The sequence below is a fragment of the Medicago sativa genome, chromosome 4 (assembly GCF_051527215.1).
Source record: "Medicago sativa cultivar Bolivia chromosome 4, Bolivia_mono, whole genome shotgun sequence".
Taxonomy (NCBI): domain Eukaryota; kingdom Viridiplantae; phylum Streptophyta; class Magnoliopsida; order Fabales; family Fabaceae; genus Medicago; species Medicago sativa.
Window position 1 is genome coordinate 35971681 of NC_140752.1, and position 21447 is coordinate 35993127.

At 32.9% G+C, this 21447-nt stretch overlaps 2 protein-coding genes, 1 long non-coding RNA gene and 1 pseudogene across 5 annotated transcripts; 2 read left to right on the top strand and 2 right to left on the bottom strand.

Moving 5' to 3' along the window:
- Positions 1 to 2352: 2352 nt before the first annotated feature.
- LOC146929064 (uncharacterized) lies at positions 2353 to 7577 on the top strand. 2 transcript variants are annotated; one of them, XR_015005949.1, is made up of 4 exons: positions 2353 to 2519; positions 4868 to 5077; positions 5156 to 5218; positions 7165 to 7577. It is a non-coding gene; the product is annotated as an uncharacterized LOC146929064 (long non-coding RNA). The 2 variants fall into 2 exon arrangements; XR_015005948.1 differs by having other exon boundaries at positions 4908 to 5077.
- A 3302-nt stretch (positions 7578 to 10879) lies between these two features.
- On the bottom strand, positions 10880 to 15963 carry LOC146929065 (RNA/RNP complex-1-interacting phosphatase). The gene is made up of 2 exons (XM_085701156.1): positions 15690 to 15963; positions 10880 to 11232 (listed from the first exon to the last, which is right to left on the bottom strand). The coding sequence occupies exons 1-2, from the start codon at positions 15834 to 15836 to the stop codon at positions 11014 to 11016; spliced, it is 366 nt and encodes a 121-aa protein (XP_085557282.1). The 5' UTR covers positions 15837 to 15963; the 3' UTR covers positions 10880 to 11013.
- LOC146929066 (uncharacterized) lies at positions 11393 to 15153 on the top strand. Of its 2 annotated transcripts, none has more exons than XM_085701153.1 (8): positions 11393 to 11736; positions 11932 to 12065; positions 12239 to 12334; positions 12421 to 12518; positions 12857 to 12965; positions 13757 to 13937; positions 14310 to 14448; positions 14826 to 15153. In XM_085701153.1, the coding sequence occupies exons 5-8, from the start codon at positions 12896 to 12898 to the stop codon at positions 15021 to 15023; spliced, it is 588 nt and encodes a 195-aa protein (XP_085557279.1). In that variant the 5' UTR covers positions 11393 to 11736; positions 11932 to 12065; positions 12239 to 12334; positions 12421 to 12518; positions 12857 to 12895; the 3' UTR covers positions 15024 to 15153. The 2 variants fall into 2 exon arrangements, with proteins under 2 accessions (XP_085557279.1, XP_085557281.1); XM_085701155.1 differs by having other exon boundaries at positions 11397 to 11736; positions 13603 to 13937.
- A 908-nt stretch (positions 15964 to 16871) lies between the features above and the next one.
- LOC146929067 (uncharacterized) lies at positions 16872 to 18104 on the bottom strand (annotated as a pseudogene).
- Between the last annotated feature and the right edge of the window lie 3343 nt (positions 18105 to 21447).

The window sequence follows — 21447 nt, forward strand, 5'->3', positions numbered from 1 at the left end:
GTTCAACAAGAGCGACACACACTCATTATGAGCCACAAAGGGGTCACCCTTATTAACCCCCTACACTGTATTTTCCACATAGTTGGCAATTGGCATGTTTGGCATCTTAACTTTGATTTTGTCAAATTTTACCAAGATTTGATAATGCATTAACTATGTTGTTCATTTTTATAAACAGTAAATAGGAGTAAAAGTGCAAGTAGCTTGATGGCATGATCTCTAGCCATAGGGCATGAAACACCAAACCAGTTACAAAGATCAGTATGAAGATCAGAACTTAAGTTTTGTTTGTTTTAATAAAAGTGTGATTTTGATCAATCTTGTTATTATTATGGGGCAATGACATTCTTCAATTGGATCTTCAATTGGATTGGCTGTTCAATATTGTGGATGATTCTTGTGATGAGAATCTCACATTGAAAAAAGTGGATCAACAACCATCATCATCCAACAAGAAGGATTTTGTGCTTCTTGAAAGCAGTGGTTCTCCCACTCATGAAAAGACCACAATGAGACGTACACGCTCCAAACGTCCACGTCCTGAAACCTTCAGCCCCCCTTGTTCAATCATGCAACTCATTCCTCACATTTCCTCTTTTGTATGGGAGAATATGCAGATCATAAAACTTTCTTCAAGAGAGTCCAAAAAGACAAATAAAACAAAAGGCGCCACTTATTGCTCCTCCAGGAGACCATAATGCTTTGGTACTTATTATCCTTGCGTCTCATCACTCTCATTGCAATTTAACCCCTAACTTTATTCTCATTTCATACAAGATCCTTGAAATGACAGTGATGAGACGCAAGGATAATAAGTACCAAAGCATTATGGTCTCCTGGAGCAGCATTAAGTGGCGCCTTTGTTTTATTTTCTTTTTGGACTCTCTTGAAGAAAGCTTTCATTTTCATATTCTCCCCTACAAAAGAGGAAATGGGAGAAGGTTGCAGGACGTGGACGCTTGGAGTGTGTACGTCTCATTGTGGTCTTTCCATGAGTGGGTGAACTACAGATTTCAAGGAGCACAAAATCCTCCTTGTTGATCGATGATGATAGTTGTTGCTCCACTTTTTTCACTGTGAGATTGTCATCACAAGAATCATCCACAATATTGGACAGCCAATCCAATTGAAGAATGTCATTGCCCTGTAATAATAACATGATTGATCAAAATCACACTTTTATTAAAACAGACAAAACTTCTGATCTTCATACTAACACCTCAAAGCAGAAGTAGTCTAAAAACTAATGTTGCTCTGATACAACAGCTAAGATGGTGGTGGACGAGGGATTGCTTATATTCGATTTCTCATTCACATCTCCGTCGGAGAAAGCTCAGACACAGAGAGGGCATATCTCGGGTACGTTTTCTGTGAGAACGAGAATGAAAGGGTTGAGTGTGAAATAAACTAACAGGCGCAACACACTGTTTATATTTTTCAATTAAAGAGTGATACAATGTTTATTTAGAGGAAAAAAAGTGTTACGGTGATGGTAACCTTCTTTAAAAAATGTCTCAAAAAGTTATTAAATAGTAACATTTCTATGAATATTACTGGTTCAATGTTAATGATAGTTATATATGCAGTAGTGAATCAAATATTGCACTTTTAATATGTTTACCTTCCTCTTAATATGTTTACCTTCCACTTTATTTAATGATCTCCGAACACCTGATTTCATATGTTTGAAATGATTCCCACTTAGATGAGATTAAACAGCTGCTTGATGATGGGTCAATAACCAATAATTTACCGTTTGATAATGTCACTATCGATCCAGTATCATTCTATGTTGAAGATGAAAATAAAAGAACTTATAAGAAGACCCACACTTCTTGTCATTTGGCAAAACATATCCTTCCTGATAGACAAGTATTTTTTCTTGATTTTTTTGATACTTTTGACTTGTGATTTTTATTCCTTTTGATAAGTTGGTAACTATGCATATGGATTAATATTAACTGCAAGAGTGAGAAGGAAATTAACAAGAAAGGGATGGTGTGGGGGGAGGAATCTTTGAGGAAACTAGGATAGATCATAACTTTCTTTGGATTATTGTGCTTAATCTAAACATTCAACTTTATTAAAAAAAAAAAAAAAAAAAACTTATTAGTAGAAATGTGGAAGTGGCTGATGTTGATTATTTCATAACAAATTCTGTTTTTAACTTTTCATGATGTTGCAAGTATAATCATATTTTATTGTATTGTATTCCCTCTGGCCCTTTTAAGAAAAAAAAAGTGGTCATTTTTCGGTCATTTTTATAAGCAACCTTGAGCCATTTCCAAGTGTTACTTAAATGTTAAATTTCATTTATACTAGTTTGAGCCATTCTAACAATGGATTTTTCAATAATTTATGGCTTTATTTGACAGTTGAATTGTATAATAGGTGATAACAATTGGGAGAGAAAGATACACAGTTTATGGCTTTATTCTAACCATGTTTGTTGTGTTTGGAGGCTCGTAGCATTGGTGAGCACCTTGTCCTGGTTTGTGGTGGCACTTCTTCTATGACTGGTAAAATTTCTTCATCATTACCTATTCTTAATTTAGTATAAACTTTATGTGAACTTTAATTTATTATACTAATTATTATTTTTCGCATTTAACGTTAGACATTTTGGAACCTCCTAAACAGGCTTAAAAACCTGGATAGCTACTAAAAATTGTGGTATATTTTGTAAATTTCAATCTGGAATAATTGGTCAGACATGATAGTTTTTTTTTTTTTTTTGAGAGAAGACATGTTAGATTTTGATATGAGCTTCTTTCCAACTTTATCTACATTCATTACTTATGGTTAGTTTAGTAAAAACTTGATGTGAAAATGATAGTCATGGTTGGAACAAAAAGTTATAACTTTTTTCAAGTGACACTCTTCTTCAAAATGACCAATCACCCATGTATTTTTGTTTCCATAAGTGATTGTGCTTGTTTCTTTCTCTTTCAGACAATTTTTCTGTGCTTCCTCTTCTTCTTCATTTCTTAACCGATGTTTTCATCCATCTGTACTCATCATACTCTATCCTCTTAATTATGAACTGTACAGCTCATGATTTCTATTTACCCACTCTAAATAGTGAAAAGGGGTATCTACGAAGAAAATTTTGAAATCAAGATGGGAAACATCTGTGTTGGACCATAATGAACATCCAAAAGATAAATTTCAATCCAATAAGCCATTGTAGGAACAAACTATATATAACAAGATCCAAAACCAATTAATATTGTTATGCATTTCAAGGAACATGCTAAACCACCCAGCTACAAAACCAAAACCAAAAAGTGCTTGACTTCAAGCACAATTTGTTTTGCTAACATACTCAGGTCGTATTAGGAAATACTATAAGTTGGGAGAAGAATTTGGAAAAGGTAATTATGGAGTCACTTCACTTTGCATGGAAAAGGCAACTGAGAAAAGTATGCATGCAAATCCATTGGGAGAGAAAATAACTTGGAGGATGTGAAGAGGGAGATTAGGTAATGCACCACTTGGTTTAGAGTCCTAATGTGATATCTATTAAAGGATCTTATGAACGAGTACCCTATTGATTATGTTGTCACGACATCTTATGAAAGAGGTGATTTGTTTGATAGGATTACTGAAACGATGGCAAGGTCTACGCCTCTTGTGACAAAACTTCCCAATAAGCTGCGAGGGATGACAGTAGTATACAAGATGCTCAAGTTTTGCTTCAAAACTAAAATGAATTAACAAGGATGAGAAGTTGATTATCATATCCATTGTCTGCTGATATGGTCTCAATAACAGCATTGATTGGAATTTGATTATTAATTTTCATTGGTTGCTTATACAATGTCTACATCCTTAATTGAAGTTGATTACTATATTGACTGATAGATGTTGAAGTGCGTTGCGTATTATTTCTGTTTTTGAGATTGTCTGAACAGACACTAGATATGGTAACCAACTTCTCGTCCTTGTTAATTCATTTTAGTTTTGAAGCATGACGTGAGCATCTTGTATACTACTATATCATCTTGTAGAAACTCCTCAAACAATGTGCTCGCAGCCTATTGGGAATTTTTTCACAAGAGGTGACTTTGCCATGGTTTGAACAATCCTATCAAACAATTCCCCTCTTTCACAAGATTCCATGAAAACATAAACAACAAGATATTCATAAAATCCTTTATTAAATATCACATTAGGACTTTCAACTAAGTGGTGCATTATCTCAATCTCCCTCTTCTGATCATCCAAGTTATTTTCTTTCACAGTGGATTTGCATGCTTACTTTTCTCAGTTGCCTTTTCCAAGCAAAGCGAAATGACTCCATAATTTCCTTTTCTTTGTTCTTCTCCCAAAGTTATAGTATTTCCTAAAACAACATGAGTTTGTTAGCAAAACAGAATGTGCTTGAAATTAACACTTTTTGGTTTTGTTGCATTGTTTAGAATGTTCTTTTTTTTTTTTTTAAAGAACTTTAGCATGTTCTTTGAAATGCATAGTAATAATATTAATAATAAATGATTTTGAATCTTTTTATGTAATACTGGTTTGTTCCTCCAAAGGCTTATTGGATTGAAAAATTTCATCTTTGGAGGTTCTTCTAGGTCAAATACATTTTTTTCCCATTTTTTCTGCAAGAAACAAAGAACCAGATTTCAAAATTTTGCAGCAGAAACCATTGTCAATGTTTGGAGTGGAAAATAGAAAAAGAAAATGGTTTCTATTACTATCAGGCGAAATTTTAGATTCCAGGTATGCTAATCAAAATCAGACAACTATAATGACAGTGTACGATATTTGTTGAATTTGTTGGAACTATTTAGAAATAGAATGTAATTGTTACAACTAACTTAGAAGTTATTTTATATTGAGTTGGTTGTTGTAATTTTAGATCTGCTATTTGCTTTAACAACAATGAAACCTTTGATAAGGGTGTTTTCAAGTAAGGTCATGTTTTCAAGTATTTGACGGGAGGTTTTGGCCAAGCTACCATTTGGTGTATTGTACGCAGCCTTACCCTCTTTTACACAAGAGGCTGTTTCCAAGACTTGAACCCGTGACCTTTCAGTCACATGACAACAACTTTACTAGTTGTGCCAAGGTTACCCCTCAAACTCCAATTATATAATGCATCAATATATTCAGATTGCTTCTGACAAGTTGCTGCTTCTCACTTCAGGTGTTGATGACAAATTTCAAAAGGAATGAAGTTCTTTTGCGGTTCAACCTACCCCTGGTTAAGGTAGTTTGCTTATCTTGTGAAGTAACTTCAAATTATAAGAATTTTAAAAATGTTATAAATGGCTAGTTTATAACTTCTGCAAAATTTAAGATCAAAACTATTCTAGGAAAAAGGACTTTGGCTCTTGTATACCAATAATATTATATCTAGTTAAAATTTATGTTTATCTTGCTGGATAATCTCTTTACTTCAGCCGCCTGAATACATAGTAGAAAATTTATAATCATTTTGGATTAATGACTTATTTGAACTTATCTACTGACATAAACACTCTTGTTGGATTGTTGGAGAAAGCTAATGAAAAAGACTTATGATGTTTATAAGCTGTTTTCAGCTTATCTTCATAAGCTCTCCAAGATAACTAATGTAAACAAAAATATAAAAACCTTTTGACTTTATTTTAATTTTTTGTTATATATAAATAGCTTACACGTAAGAGCTTATGTGATAATATTTATGCTATAATTGTAGCTAATTATGTTGTTTATCCAAACAGCTCCTAACAATGGTCGTCAGGTATAGCTCTAATTATAAGTACTTAATTATGTTGTTTATCCAAACAATTGTTGTCAAGTTTAAGCCAAAATTATAAAAATCTTTGAACTTACACAAACTTACTTAAGGATTCATATGGAGTTATTGATTTGTAATTGAAACTGAAAAGTTGTGTTAAATTATTAAAATTTGGATGTTGAACAATCAAATTCTGATATGAGTAATTCATCCTATCATTGAAGTCAGTAATAGTGGTCTTCACACGCCAATACTCCTAGTAGTTAAGCCTAATGTGTCAGTGAACTCGAACTGACACATGACTCGTACATCAAACCAAAGGCATAATGTTATTCATTTTGGGGGTGTTAACGATTGAGGCCAAATGTGGCACACTTGTAAGATGTATTTTAATAAGAAACCATCGGGCAATCATGCAGACACAATTGAGAGAGAGATCACAAACCATATGCGTGAAAGTCTTGTGGATTAATTGGTTATCAGATACCCTACACCTTGTCCCTCAACAAGAATCGTCTTCAGCTTCTCGGTGTTTCTGCATTGCCTCGTAATAAAATTCTCTTACCTTGCCTTGCCTCCCATATGCTTTTGTTATGATCCATGGCTCTATTAATTAATTCAATTAAATTGTTAACTAATTACGAGAAGTTAATTAAATTGCCTTGCCTCCTATATGCTTTTGCTGTAATATGGCATGTCAATGTAAGAGAAGTTAATGGATGGAGGAAATACCGAGAAGCTCAAGGCAATTCCTGTTGAGGATACGAATAGAGCGGAAGTGGTCAATGCAAAAAACGGCGAAATATAGGGTATCAAAAGAAAGATTGAATTCCTCCACAACCTCCTCTAACTAATCCACAAGAATATCACACATATGGTTTGTCAACTTTCTTTGAATTGTCTTTGCGTAATTTTCTAATGGTTTCTTATTCAAATCCATCTCCAAGTGCGCCACATTTGGCCTCCCTGAAATTAATAGTATTAGGCCTGTCATTCGATGTACTAGTCATATGTTTCCGATTTGTGTTCACTGACACATCAAGCTTAACCACAAGGAGTATTGCCATGTGAAGATCACTATTACTAATTTCAATTATAGGATGAAATACTCAGATTAGAACTTGATTGTTCAGCATCCAAATTTTGATAATCTGACCAACTTTTCAGTTTCAATTACAAATCAATAACTTCATATGAATCAATAAGTTTGTGTAAGCTCTTTCAAGGATTTTGTATCTTGTCAACATAAAATACTGACTGATATTTATTTCTAGTATAGCTGACAACCACTCTTAGGCACTGTTTGGATAAACAAGATAGTTAAGCACTTATAGCAGAAATGTTTATCACATAAGATCTTACATGTAAACACCAATGCATTCCCATCGCTTCAGCCTCTAGGGCGGAGACTTGATTGTCCTCTATTGTTGCAGCGTACAGAACTGATCCTCTATGATCTCTAGCTATAAGTCCCCAACTGGTTTTCTCATTCACCGAACAGCTTGCATCTACATTGATTTTTATAGTTCCATGAGGTGGGGGCTACCACTTGGTCTGAGCTACAACTGAGTTCTTAGCATACAATTGTCTCAAATTTGCGTTGTTATATTCATCCACAAATAATGCAGTTGAAGATACTACTTTCACCGGGTCAAATATTGTGTTCCGGAAGACACAAGTATTCCTTTGCTGCCAAAGTTTCCACATGGTAACGCCAAAGAACTGTTGCACTGACGCCTGTTTCGCTGAGTTTTTCCATGGAGAATTTATTTCAACGGTGACAATTGTGTGATGCAACCAAGGTTTTAAAAAACGGTAAATTACATAAGTTATCTCTTTATCCAGTTTATAACTTCAAATCTTTATCTAGTTTAAGTTATCTAAATTACTATCATTATTTAAGAGTTGTGCAATGTTGTGATTAATTCACACTGCGACAACCACAATCGCAACACCCATAACGACCGAAATTGCGAAATCATATACGCCTTGACCGCGACATTTATTTAAAACCTTGGATGCCACCTCAATGCTTATTCGTGGTTACCTAATGCCAGTTCCAAACAAGAGGCTCCCTTAAGCCACGAGAAACAACGCTATGATACTCTTTTTTTTTTTTTTTTTTTTTTGGTTGAACAACGCTATGATACTCTATTCTTAAGCCATGAAGGAAACAGTCAAGTAAAAGAATCGAAGGCTAATGTGTTGGTGAGAATGTATGAACTCTTCAAGATTGAAGAAACTGCAGTAAGCATAAGGGCAAAGCCTTTGTTTTAGGCCCACCAGGAAGGAAAAAAAAAAATTACTGTTTGTATTATTGGTTGGCAATAAAGGCATTAAGCATAGAGTAATCTTTGATACTCTATGCTTATTTGGCATTGATTACTTTCAGTGTTTTATAGCTTTATCACACTTAAAGCATGAAAATCACAAATCTGACTAATTCAACTTTTGTGTCGAATCAGAGTCATTTACCGGGTGAGTATTAATTTGTGAAAAAAATAATATTTACTTGATGGAAAATTTAAAAAAACAATTAAATATAATATATATTAATACATAACATTGTCTCTCAAGGGAGATAGATGTGTGTTTCAAAACAAAGATGGGAGGAGAGTTTTACTCCCTCCGTCCCTTAATGTAACCCCCTTTACATTTTTCACATTTCTTATGAAAAGTTTGTTGGAACAAAATGTGTTTAACAATGAACCTTAAAGAGTTTTGATGATAACAAGGTATTAAAAATTGTAAATTGGACTAGCTAACATTTGTTCAAGTGTACAGGACCATAGTTAAAAAGTTACATCATTCATTGGTTCTGAATGAGCAAATAAAGAGCAAAAGGAATCAACAAAATTGAAGCTTAGTGCTCCTGAAGGCAACTCGCTCCTGAAGAGAAAAAGCGCTCCTGAAGTAAAGCCGCTCCTGAAGCTAGTAAAGCGCTCCTAAAGAATAGTGCTCCTGAAGACAAGAGGTCCAGAAGCGCCACATCATCAGAAGCTGTGTTGTCAGAAGCTGCATCATCAGAAGCTGCGTTATCAGAAGCTGCCTCATCAGAAGCCATTTCACCAGAAGCTGAAGATCAACTGAATTTGAGGAATTCAAGGATTCAAGAGTTGTGTCATGGATCGAAATTCATCAAAGGACAACAAAAGATCAGTGGAATTTTGCAACGGTCATTTCAAAGGTGTTTGAAGACATGTGCTTGCAATTTTGGACGAAAGCGTTGACATTGTACTTTGTACGAACTGTACAACCACCTTCTCCACTACTCTGTTTTGTGTCCACGCTACAAGACAAGAAAACAGCTCCAGAATACGGTTTCGCCTGCATAGATGTTCCTTTGGATAAGGAATGGATTTCAAATTGGTTCTTCATAGGACAACAACCAAATCAGGCAAAAGATCAAGCTTCAACAACGACTCTTTGATGTGCTGGCAATTTCACAACGTCTCTTTCGCACCTCTATATAAAGGAGTGAAGACCTAGAGATTTGGTAATGCAAGAACGCTAGACTCACAACATTTTTACAAGTGCCAAACCTCTGCTGGAATTGTTCTGCATTCACTTAGAATTTCTGTGTCTCAAAGTCATATCTTAGAAATTCTTAAGTCATTGAGTTTGTATCTGATTTGTATTGTGAGCACCTCTGATTGTATATCAAGTGTTCAACCTTAAACAATTTTCTGTGTAATTTTGTTTAGTTAGAAGTCTCTTGCAGTTGTGCTTGAGCAGGAAGTCTCTTGATTGTGTTCTTGAGCAAAAGAAGTCTCTTGCTTGTGTGCTTGAGCAAAGGAAGTCTCTTGCTTGTGTGCTTGAGCAATTGTAATCAGATATTACTCTTAGTGAAATCTCCTTGGAAGTGCAAGGGGGACTGGACTACTTCCGGATTGTGGAAGGAACCAGTATAATTGCTTTGTGTCGTTCTTCTTCTCTCTCTCTGTTTTATTCCGCTGCATTTAGATTCTGATTACCACTTCAGAAGCTGTCTCACTTAGCTTCTGATCAGTGTGTTCAGTTTTTAGGAGAAACGAAGAATTTTCCAAAAACACAATTCAACCCCCCTTCTTGTGTTTTTCTCACCTTCAAAGTTGTCAGTGTAATTAATGTGTCTGTTTTGTGTATTAATATTACCAAATTGTCCTTTGTTTGTATGTGTATTAAATTTGACTATTCATATTTCAAGATAAGTTAGTAGTATTAATTAGGGGTATGTTTAGAAAAAAAGTAATAAATGCATTTAGTAATTTGAAAAGGGGTTACTTTTAGGGACAAAAATAAAATCAAATGGGTGGTTACATTAAAGGACAGAGGGAGTATATCACAAAGGAGAAATGATTAGTGTCACTAAATTAAGATAATTAATTTTTAAAAAGATATGTAGTTTACGTAAATATGAACAAGGCATATGTAAGATGAAATTGATTGTATGATAATCACTAATGTCAAATAAATAGTAGTTTATCATTTTTTCAATTTATTTTAAAATAAATTACAACAATATAATAATGATCAATTGGTGGTCCTGGTCAAGCTGTCCATAAAAGGTACTGTATATTATTAAGAGCTTGTTCATTTGTCTTCTCATGTTTAGATAAATGTAAGACTTTTGTTATTTCACCACTCTAAAGATTTTCTCAGTATTGGATTGGGATATGAATTCTTTATCCTAAAAAATTTATCATAAAAAAACCTTGAAAACCGTTCATGAATTTGATTTCAAAACTAAACGAAATCTCATTCAAGCGATAAGCCTAAACATTAATCTAAAAATAACAGAGAATGGTCAAAGATGGACTTTCAAAGGAACAATGCCTGCATCATAGACATTGGCATATCTATTAATTAGTCCATAACATATTTTATTTTTTTCCAAACCACCCAAGGGGTGAAAAATTAGAGTAGGATACAGAGAAATATAAAGGGAAGAATAAATAATTATGTTTTTGGGATCACCATGAATATGGATATGAGAGTTAACAAAGTTAAGAAATAAATCAAAAACTATTATCCGTATTCCAACAAGCTTATCATGTTGTTCCTAAACTTGCATAGGTGTCTGTCTATCTTGATTTAAATTTATATATTAATAAAAAATGCCACTCATATATTTCATCAACGCAAAAAAAAAAAAATATGCATCTCATATTACACAAATCATCCACGATAATTCTTTTATAGATCTATATATTTTCCTAACTTAAAAAGGCCAGTGTTTACAAATTTATTTTCTAGAAATGAAATTAAGTAATAAGAAGTAATTAAAGCAGTTAATATTATAACTACCATACATGTACATTAGGCATAGAAGTCCAAGCACAATAAGCACATACTAACTTCTGGGATATGTACACATAAACAGCAAAAGAAATACTCATTAGAAACAAGTCTTTCCAATCACCCTTTTGTTGTGGACTTAAATTCTTCATCTCTTGTTGTGGCCTCTTCCCAATTAGCTTCTCAAAATCATTCAACATTACTTTCAATTTCAACAATGATCTCTTTGCTCCACTACTACAAAATATACATTTAACATCAAGGGGATTTTAATTTTCACATCAGTGCGGTAAATACCTGAAGGAAAAGATATACATTGTGAGTTTTTACATCAGTTGACATAAACACATGAGGGGAATTCCTAATACCATATAACATTTACATCAGTGGATAATTGAAATGAGGGGAAAAACACGCGGTGGCATTTTCGCAATTTTATTGAACTTTGTATTTTCACTCTTTTCCTTAATTCGTTTTCTCTCTCACCTCTCAAAGACTCCTCACCTCACCTCTCACCTTTCGCCTCTCATAACACATAACCCTAACCTCACCTCACCTCTGCCTTGCCGTCGTTTCAACCCTCACGTCTCACACTCGATTTCCCTCTAACCTCTCACACTCGCCGTAATTTAAGAAGTGTTCATAGATCAGTCGCCATTTTCATAGATCTCACAGCAGAACACGCATTTCTCTTCTCTTACACGGTGGGTCTCGCATTTCACAGATCGGTTAGTTTTCTCTACTTCACTTCCAATTTCTAGATCTCGTTTTTCGTGTTCTGGATTTGGCAACTGAAAACCTAATTTTGAGTGTTTGTATTTCGTTTTTATCGAATTTGAAGGTTTTTCTGCTGATATGTGATAGTTGATAGCCTTGTTTTTAATCACTTCATTCAATTGTTCATAGTGTTTGTGTTTGAACAGATCTGTAGCCGTCTTTCGCTTAACCGTCATCTTTAACTGAATCGATGCCGTCGCCGCTTTCCTTCTCTCACGAACAAACCTCGTCTTCGTTCTCGCCATCAACAAAAGTGTCCTTCTGTTGCGGCTGGGTGGTGGTAAGTGAACTGAGTTGCATGCTCTATGATGTTTATATTCTGATTCTGGTGAGTAGTGTGTAATATTGAAGATAATTTCTTTTTGTGTTGGGTTTTGGTAGTTTGGTGTTTGTCCTTTTTACTTGTAATTGTTAAGTGCAAATTATGGAATCTGAATTGAATGGAACTGACAGGTTTATGTTGTGTACATGGGAAGCAAAAGTAGTGATCAAGACTCAGATGATATTCTGAAGCAATCATCAAATGCTAGCAGATGTTCATAGGGGAAGGTAAGAAATTAATGCTTGTATTCATTTGGAATATCCCTTTTTCTATGTAATTTCAGGTATGAGATTTTTCCTTTCTTTTTTAACAGTGTGGAACAAGCACGGGCTTCACATATTTATAGCTACAAACATGGTTTCAAAGGCTTTGCAGCAAAGCTGACTGATGAACAAGCTTACCAAATTTCAAGTCAGTGATAGAGCGAGAACTTTTTTGCTGTTTGTTTGTGGTTTCTTTTGTGCGTGTTTATATCTCCAATCTTTGGTGGCTGCCATTTTTTCCAGCAATAATGACATAACTCTGCTCTATCTTCATTTTCATTGGGGGAAACATATTATTTTGCTTACTATGTTGCACCAACACTTCGCATTGATGGTGTGTCCGGGTTCTAACACCGACACATGTGGTTACCTTCAATTATTCCATTATCTTAAATTATTATCGATGTTGACATGTTAGTGGTAGTGTTGTGTCTGGCTTTTCGTTTCTGTGCTTCATAGTTGCTGACTCTTCTTTTGGGTGCTCAGGACTAGGATTGCTTGTATTCATGGAAATTGTCCATTCATATGCTGCTGCAGATGAGATGGTTGGATTATCGATGTTCGATGGATCTAACGACTGTTATTTTTCATTCTGGTATTGTTCATGCTGCTAAAACCTCTGTATTTAGTCACACTTGCAATTTTCATTATTTACTTTCATTCATTGAAGACCACGTGATAACCCTTGTTTGTTTTTCACTAAATGCATGCGATGATGCAATATTATGAATGGAAGTAGAAATATAATATGATTTTTTAATGATAACCCTTTACATAAAAAATATAACATCTAGCAATTATGGAAGAAATGTCAATTTTTTTTTTTTTAACATTATAAATCATAACATCTAGCAATTACGGAAAGAAATGTCAATTTTATTTAACATTATAAAATGTTCAACATATTTCCACAATGAACATAGAAATGATAAAGTTTAGTTGAACCTTCATCATTGATCATTCAACTTATTGGCAGAATAGCTTCCTTTGACACACCGCACACCTGAGAACACACATACATGATACATTGATAAGCTATTGTTGTCAAGTTTGCAAAGCTTGAGTTTGACACTTTATTTAATTAAGCTTAACATAAGTTTTAGCTTATTTCTTTAGTGAAACAAATGAGCTTAAAAGAAGGATTGAACAAGCCAAGCTTGTATGTCACAAACAATTAGCTCTGTTCGTTTACACTACTACTAGTACAACTTTAACACTTTCATTATTTGCAGGTCATATCTTACATCAGAGGCCCACTTCTCTTCATTTTCAATTTTCATCCAACAGATTCTTATGATAGTTATGAAGTAGATTAGCCCTTAAATCATTCCTGATCCCTTCTTACACTTCAGCTCCATATTTTATTATTTAATGTGTATCACACAGATAGAGCGAGAACAATGGCTAGAATTAATGTTGTGGGAAGCTTGCAGCAAAATTCTGATGACAATGGTTCTGGACTAATAGAAGGTTCTGAGACTGAGGAGGACAATGAGTTTTCTCATTCAGATGAAGAGGATATTAGGACAAATGGTGGAGCCACATCTGAGGATTCAGTGGATCTGAGGTTTGTTAACATTAAATATATTTTCTTTCACACCTTGGATAGAAAAGTTTTGATTTGAGAGAACAACATGCACCAAAGCTCTCCAATCTTTATTCCAATTAGAAATGAAAATCTTGCCATTTCCGTTCATACTTTTTTTATACAAGTTTTCACAACTGATTTCCATGTTAAATACTTTCATAATTGCATCAGTATGATTTTGATCTATCCTGCATGATTTGTAATGAATCCGATTAATACTATCTAGCTAGCTGATAGTGTTACTTTTTGTATTACTTGATCATTATACATACATAGCTCATCATAATACTATGCTCTCTTAGCTTGCTTAATCTAACATTTATTTTTACTTTTTCTTTTCTTTTCACGCAGCTCTTTTGATTTACATTTGCAACATAATTTATCAAAAGAAGAGATTGACAGCCAAGAGAACTTGAAATTCAGCTGGGATGTACCAGTTGTCGGTGTCTCAAATTGCGAATGGACAGGAACTGGCGAAAATATATTGAAGGTATATAGTGCTATTGGTATATCCAAGATTTCTTGTCTCTGGCCTCATTTTGTAAGTTCAAAACTTAGCACTCAAACGCAAACCAAAACAAATTCAAACACTATATATTTTCATATTAAGTAGGACCAATAGGATGTATTCATTCATTTCCTTATAGAGGAAGTCTTACATAAATATAGTATCACTCTATTTATATTTTTTATTTATTTACGAACTTGATAAAAATTGCCCTCTTCTCAAATTCGTTCGTCATCTTTTAATTTATTTATGAACTTGTTATATGTTAATTTTTTTTTAATTTGTTTTTTAATGTTTTTTTTGTACAAAAACATTGATTAACGTTTAATGTTGTTGTCTTTTTGCGGTTTGAATTTCAGGTTAAAAGGAACATATACTTGGTGTATGGTGGTGGAAGTGTTGGATTGATGGATTTGATATCTCAGAAAATGTATAATGGTGGTTGTCATGTTCTCGAGTATGAATATTCATTCATAGTAAGCTTTGTATTGTTATTGATTGATATCAATTTGGTTATGTTTGGGATAAATAACTTATTTTACAGCTTACAAGATTAGCGCTTATGATTAAGTTATTTATAAGCTATCACAAAGTATAAGCGTGTATGAATAAGTTATTCCAAAATTATTGGTTTGTTTCTCTATTGTTGTTTTTCATTCTAAATAGATTTAATTTGGTCCCTAGAAATGAATTGGTTTTTGTTTGATATTAGTTTATCATCTGGATCGTGTTTTGATGACAGTGGATATTAGTTTATCATCTGGATCGGGTTTTAAGTAGTGTCATTCTTTGTACATGTAGGCAATGTTGTTTGATTTTGAAGGAACTCATTATTGAAATTGTTGGTTCCTATGTTTGAATTAGTTTCTTAACCAAAGCCTGCACTTTAAATAACCTTTTTAATTGAATTTTATTCCATTTGTTTAATAAAAAGAGCATATTTTTTTTTATAAAAAATAATAGATTTCACATCAGTGGGTAAGATGTCTGATGTGAAATATACATATTTTAACTTCAGTGTATATCATACAACTGATGTGAAAACCTTATGCTAAATATTAAATAGAGCGTACCACGTCAGTGGACGAAATGCATGATGTGGAAAATTTGTTTTCACATCAGTTCGTACCTGATGTGAAAAGATGTGGACATACCACATCATATCACTTTACATCAGTTGCCACCTGATGCGAAAAGTGCTTTTCAACTGATGTGAAAAATACTTTCTGTAGTAGTGCTCCTCTTCCTCCTATGTCTTTCTTTTCTTCATGATTGGAGTTAGAGATGCATGGTCTTCTACCTTGGCAAGATAATGGAACCAAAGGGGTCCTAATTCTATACCAAGAGTGGCTAATGGTGAGTGATGCCATAGAAGGAATTTTTTGTTTATTGGAGTATGAGTTGTATTAATGTAGATAAAAAGAGATAAAGAGACTGCTAAGAAGTTGGTATTCTCTTTCTTTATGACTAAGCTGAATTATTGCACCTTAGATATTTTGTTCAAATGGGTTAGTTGATGGATAAGGGGGATATTATTGACCTTTGGCCATTGTGTGGTGGTGAACGATATAAGGAGAAAAAATAAAATAGAAAATTTAAATACTTTTCTTTTCATAAATTAAAGGGTTAAATATGTTTTTGGTCCTTATAAATATGTCAACTTTTTGTTTTAGTTCTTCCAAAAACATTCTTCAACTTTTAGTCCTCCAAATAATTTTCATCTTCACTTTTGGTCTCTACTTTAAAGTAAACTCATATGTATAATTCATATTTTTAAATAAAATTTTGCAGAAAAATGTAAAATATTATAAGTATCTCTGCCAAAAATGACATTAGAATATTTTACCAAAATATGAATTAAATATGAATTTTTATATTTTTGGGAAAAAATCATATTTAATTCATGTCTTGTTAAAAATATTTATATTTTTTTTTTGAGTGATTTTTACAATATTTTATACATTTCTACATAATTTCATTGAAAAATACAAAAATTTACTTAAAAATAGGGACCAAAAGGACTAAAAGTTGAAGAAATTTTGTAGAGGCAAAATGAAAAATTTGTATATTTATAGGGACCAAAAACATATTTAACCCTAAATTAAATTGAGAGAACAATAACATGATGTCAGATGTCATAACTAGCCTCTGACACGAAAAAAAGTTTTATTGTGGTGTTGACAAAGTTTACTTTGAAAATATCACAAAATTAAAAACATATAATTTGATTCATAGTGTGTGTTTGGTTTTTCGGTGTACAGAATTGATTCTAGCAGAATTGATTCTGACATAATTGATTTATGTTTGGATGCAATAATGCAGAATTGATTAAACAGAATGATTGTTGTTTGGATAGTTTTGATCAAAATTATTTTTGAATGTCTAATTACCAAAATGGACATAGCTATATAGAAATTACTAAATTAGGATAATTAAGTGCAATATAGTCTTAAAATATAAGTTATTACAATACTAATAGCATGAAAATAAAAATTACAAATAGATAATAGAATTTAAAGTGCAACAGAGTACTAAAATATTATTACAAAACTAATTTAAAGTGTATTATAATACTAAAATATTGATATAATAATTTAAAGAACAATACTAATTATTTTGCTTGTGCTCAATAATTTCTTTGCGGATTATGTTTCAAACTTGATCCATCTCTGACGAAGAAGCTACATTTAAAACATGTGATTGATCCAAGTTAGATAAGCTATCATCATGGTGAATGATTGTGCTTTCATCTTCATAAACATTAAAATCAATATCAATTTCTGCCTTCCTTCGGATAAAGTTGTGTATAGCCATTGTTGCGACAACTATTTGAACTTGTATCTCAAATTTAAAATTAGGCATGCGACGTAGGATTGCAAATCTAATCTTCCATACCCAAAAAGTTTTTTCTATTGTGCACCTTAAACTTGAGTGATAATAATTAAATACTTCATTATGATTTGCAAACCCGTTAGAACGCCTAAATTCAGGAAGATGATATCATTCATGTCTGTATGGACCAATGTACCTATTGGTGTTGGATAGCCAGAATCTACCAAATAATACTTACCTAGAAAGAAAGAAAAAAATATATTTAAACTATATTTAAATTTTAGTTAAATATAGCAAACCATTTGTAGTAATATTAAATAACAAACCTGACGGAGGGTGTGGAAAATTAATATTTGCATTTGTCAAAGCATGTCAAAAACACGAGCATCATGGGTAGTACCTTCCCAACCAGCTAATACAAAAGTGAAACACATATTCCAATCACATACAACCATTATATTTTGTGTAGGATATCCCTTTCTTCCAATAAACCTTGTTTGCTCACTGGCACTAACTATGCATGACACATGTGTACCATCAATTTGCTCCTATAGCATTCTTAAAAAATGGCCAGTAACGTTGATCATTTTTTATTTTGGAATGACAATCACGAAACATAGGATCTTCGGTTTTAATATATTTGATAGACAACTTAAGGACGACATGAAGTACTCAATGAAAATATCTACTTACAGTCTCATCCGAGTGTTGAAACATTTCTTGAATCATTCTATTACCTACCCCGTGGCCAACGACAACTAAAAACATTGCAACCATTTCTTCAACCGTCATTCGATTACATGACTTTAAACCAAGCTCAACTAATTCACTGCATAATAGATTAAATACATGTTTTTCCATTCGAAACATCGCATAACAATGAGTGGCATTACCTTGCAATATTTCTTGAACCCAAGAATGACTCGTTAGCTCACTAATTCTACAAGGTTCTTTGCATAAATGGTTTACTGCATACTCACCAACTAGTGCAGACACAAAAATAGCTTGTTTGAAAATGTCATCATCTTCTTCATCTTCATCTCTAGTGTTGTCTGATTGCCCATTCCAATCGTTCTTGTCTACGTTCATCTATTCCAAAATAATGTTGTTATTAGAAAACTATAGTAGAAAACATGGAGAAACCATAACAGAATCCATACGTACCATAGCAAATTATGTTGCAGAAGTTATATTCTATGCATTTAACTTCTATGCTTTTGAAGTTAAATTATATACCTGTTTCTACCTTGCCCATATGTTTGAGACAAATTATAGCAGAACACAATAGCATAAAACATGACAGAAAAATACATAATAGGATCCACTTCATTCAAATTTCAAAAGACATATTACATGTTACAGTGCAAGTTCTAAAAGAATCCACATCATTAAAGATAACTCCTAATATAAGATCACTCCTAATACTTAAACTTACTCCTAATATTTATAGCAGATTCATACTTAAGCTTACTCCTAATATAAGATAAGTCATGTCACTTAAGAGAGATCGAAACAGTTACATCTTCATAAATGACATGGGGTTATTTGCTGCAAACTTAAGCCAATCCAACCTTCTATCCTTAAAACCTTGAAAGGAAACAAACATCTCCCTAGCTGGCTTGAACATCATTAGTTGACAACATTTTGTGAACAAGTCTATATCACTTGCAATTTCATCCATGCTATGGAGCTCAGCCATCACTTCACCAATAGATGCATTAGTTAAAACATCATTTCTTGCCTTACATGTCTCAGCAATCTCCTTCACTGCTTCAGCTATTGCCAATGCGGGAGTTGTCTTTTTCTTGGTTTTCTTATCAACACCACCAGCTCTTTCTCTTTTGTCCACTGATTTGGCTAACAACTCCTTGTGAAATATTCAAATTAATAATTGCAAATTCTCCTGTAGCTCCAATACTCGCATCTTCACTATCACCTGATCCTTCTCCCACATCCAAGTCAATATTATTTACGCCTTGACCAACACCAGTACCACAATCCTCATTGGGCATTATGCCGCTTGAAGGTGCCCAAGAATGCTCCTCGTTGGCCACCACATCCTCAAAACGTGTGGTTAGTTGATGAGCAAATGGAAGTCATTTCTCTCTAAATTTTCCATAGAGAGGATTTTCCTGCATTTCATAACCATCATCATGTAATTAACATGCTAAATATAAATCTAAGTATTACTAAGCAACATATTTGTGTTTTCACATACCAATTGTTTGTTCTCCCACCACTCATCTGGTGCATCAAAGGTATTCCTCTCACTATCCCACCCTATTTCGGTAACTTTTTCAAATAGGTTAAACCATACTTTCCATTCCTTTTTCAAGGCATCATACCTATTCTTCAATTGAATCTTGTCATAATATCTCCCGGTTGATTCATGAAATTGGCAAACAATGTTTTTCCACCCTTTCTTAGTAAAGCTAGTGCCAATACGTTCACCCTTGACAACTTGATCCAAACATATTTGGATGAATATTTCATTCACTTTAAGATCCGATCAATCCGCAGAAACTTTCCTTTGTGTAGCCATAATGTTATGTGCACAAAGTATGATAGGAAAAATAAAAGATAAAATGAGCCAACACTACCTATATAGATGCATAACAAGTATTTTTTATTCTGATTATATAAATTTTACTTCATGTCATTAATATATAAATTTTATATAACAAGTATTCATTCTACTAAATTTACATAACACCAAGCAATGGTCTAAAACTAGTGTTTAAAATTACATTTAAACACTTTAGCATAAATATTTAAATTACTAACTGCATAATTTGCATATCCACATGATCAAACACTTTAACATAACTTTCATATCCATAAAAAAAAAAAAAAAAAAAAAAACACTTTAAACTCTAAGAGACATTTTATCAAACACATATAATGCAATATTTTTCCTTTGTAGAAATTCATAAGAGATTCTAATTTATGCAACCAAACAAATTTTATAAGCATTGCCGCAAAGGAAAAATAGTTAAATTTGATACAAGAAGTAAACAAATCAAAGTTAAAATCACTCAAAAATGTCAAATTACCTTGTTGTTGTTATCTTTTAAGCAGAATTTTTCCTTTTTGTTGTTCTCTTGAGCAGAATATTTGCTTGTAGGTAATGATGTTGTTATATAACCTAATGGTAATAAATTTTGAGTTTAAATTTGGAAAGGGTGGTTGAGTTCTAGCTAGAGAGAAGTGGTCACTGAAGTGAATGGAATTAACGTTACAGGTAGAAAAAAGACAGATATGGTTGGAGAAAGGTTGGGAGAAATTGATGATAATTAAGAGGGCAGTTATGGAATTAATAATAGTTTAATGTGGAATTGATTTTAGGAAAGCCAAAAGCTAGGAATTGTAGCTTTAAGGAGAATTGCTTTTGGAGGATAGAAACAATTCTTAAAAGCCAAACCAAACATCATCAAAAACTCAATTTTTCACTTTTGAGGTTTGTAGAAGTGATTCTTGATGCTAAAAAGCCAAAACAAACACACCCATAGACAAATCAAATGGTATTGTCTTCGTGAAAATGAAGAAAAAACAGACAATAATTTAAATATATCTTGTTACAAATCAAAAGGACTACAATTTAATCTGATTTAGCTTCATTACACAGTATTGTTGAATAATCATCAAATCACCACATGAGTTATAACGCAAAAAAACAAATAGTAAACTTAAATCATAAAATACATATAAAACTTATGATGAATAGACAAATTATTGAAAGACTTGTATCCTATAGGTGTTTGAGAAATACAAAGCTTTCCACTTAAATCAAATATCTTTAGCCTCCCGTGTTTAAAAAATATAAAACTTTGAATTAAAATCAGATACATGTAACTTCCCGTGTTTGTTTGAAATATAAAACTTTGAATATAAACCAAATACATATTAAAATTCCATGTTTATGTTAGGTCTGAATAGTATACACCTAAGTATTAATGCACAAATATCATAAAATAGAGTAGTTAGTTGTTCATACAAATGATCTTTGTAAAACAGTTAAACAAGATAATAAAATACCTAGATAAAGCACCAATTATGAAAAACTACATAAATATGTTCTAAAGTATCAACCAAAAAGGCCAAGTATGTAACATTAGTCTAACATTGGTTGTCAATGCAGTACAAACAACA

Coding starts and splice junctions, on each gene's coding strand:
- LOC146929066 (XM_085701153.1), top strand. CDS start 12,896: ATGCTGCTGCAGATGAGATGGTTGGATTATCGATGTTCGATGGATCTA. Junction 13,938..14,309: donor GAGGATTCAGTGGATCTGAG/GTTTGTTAACAT, acceptor CTTTTCACGCAG/CTCTTTTGATTTACATTTGC. Junction 14,449..14,825: donor CTGGCGAAAATATATTGAAG/GTATATAGTGCT, acceptor TTTGAATTTCAG/GTTAAAAGGAACATATACTT.
- LOC146929065 (XM_085701156.1), bottom strand. CDS start 15,836: ATGGCATCACTCACCATTAGCCACTCTTGGTATAGAATTAGGACCCCT. Junction 11,233..15,689: donor GAGGAGCACTACTACAGAAA/GTATTTTTCACA, acceptor AGTGGAGCAAAG/AGATCATTGTTGAAATTGAA.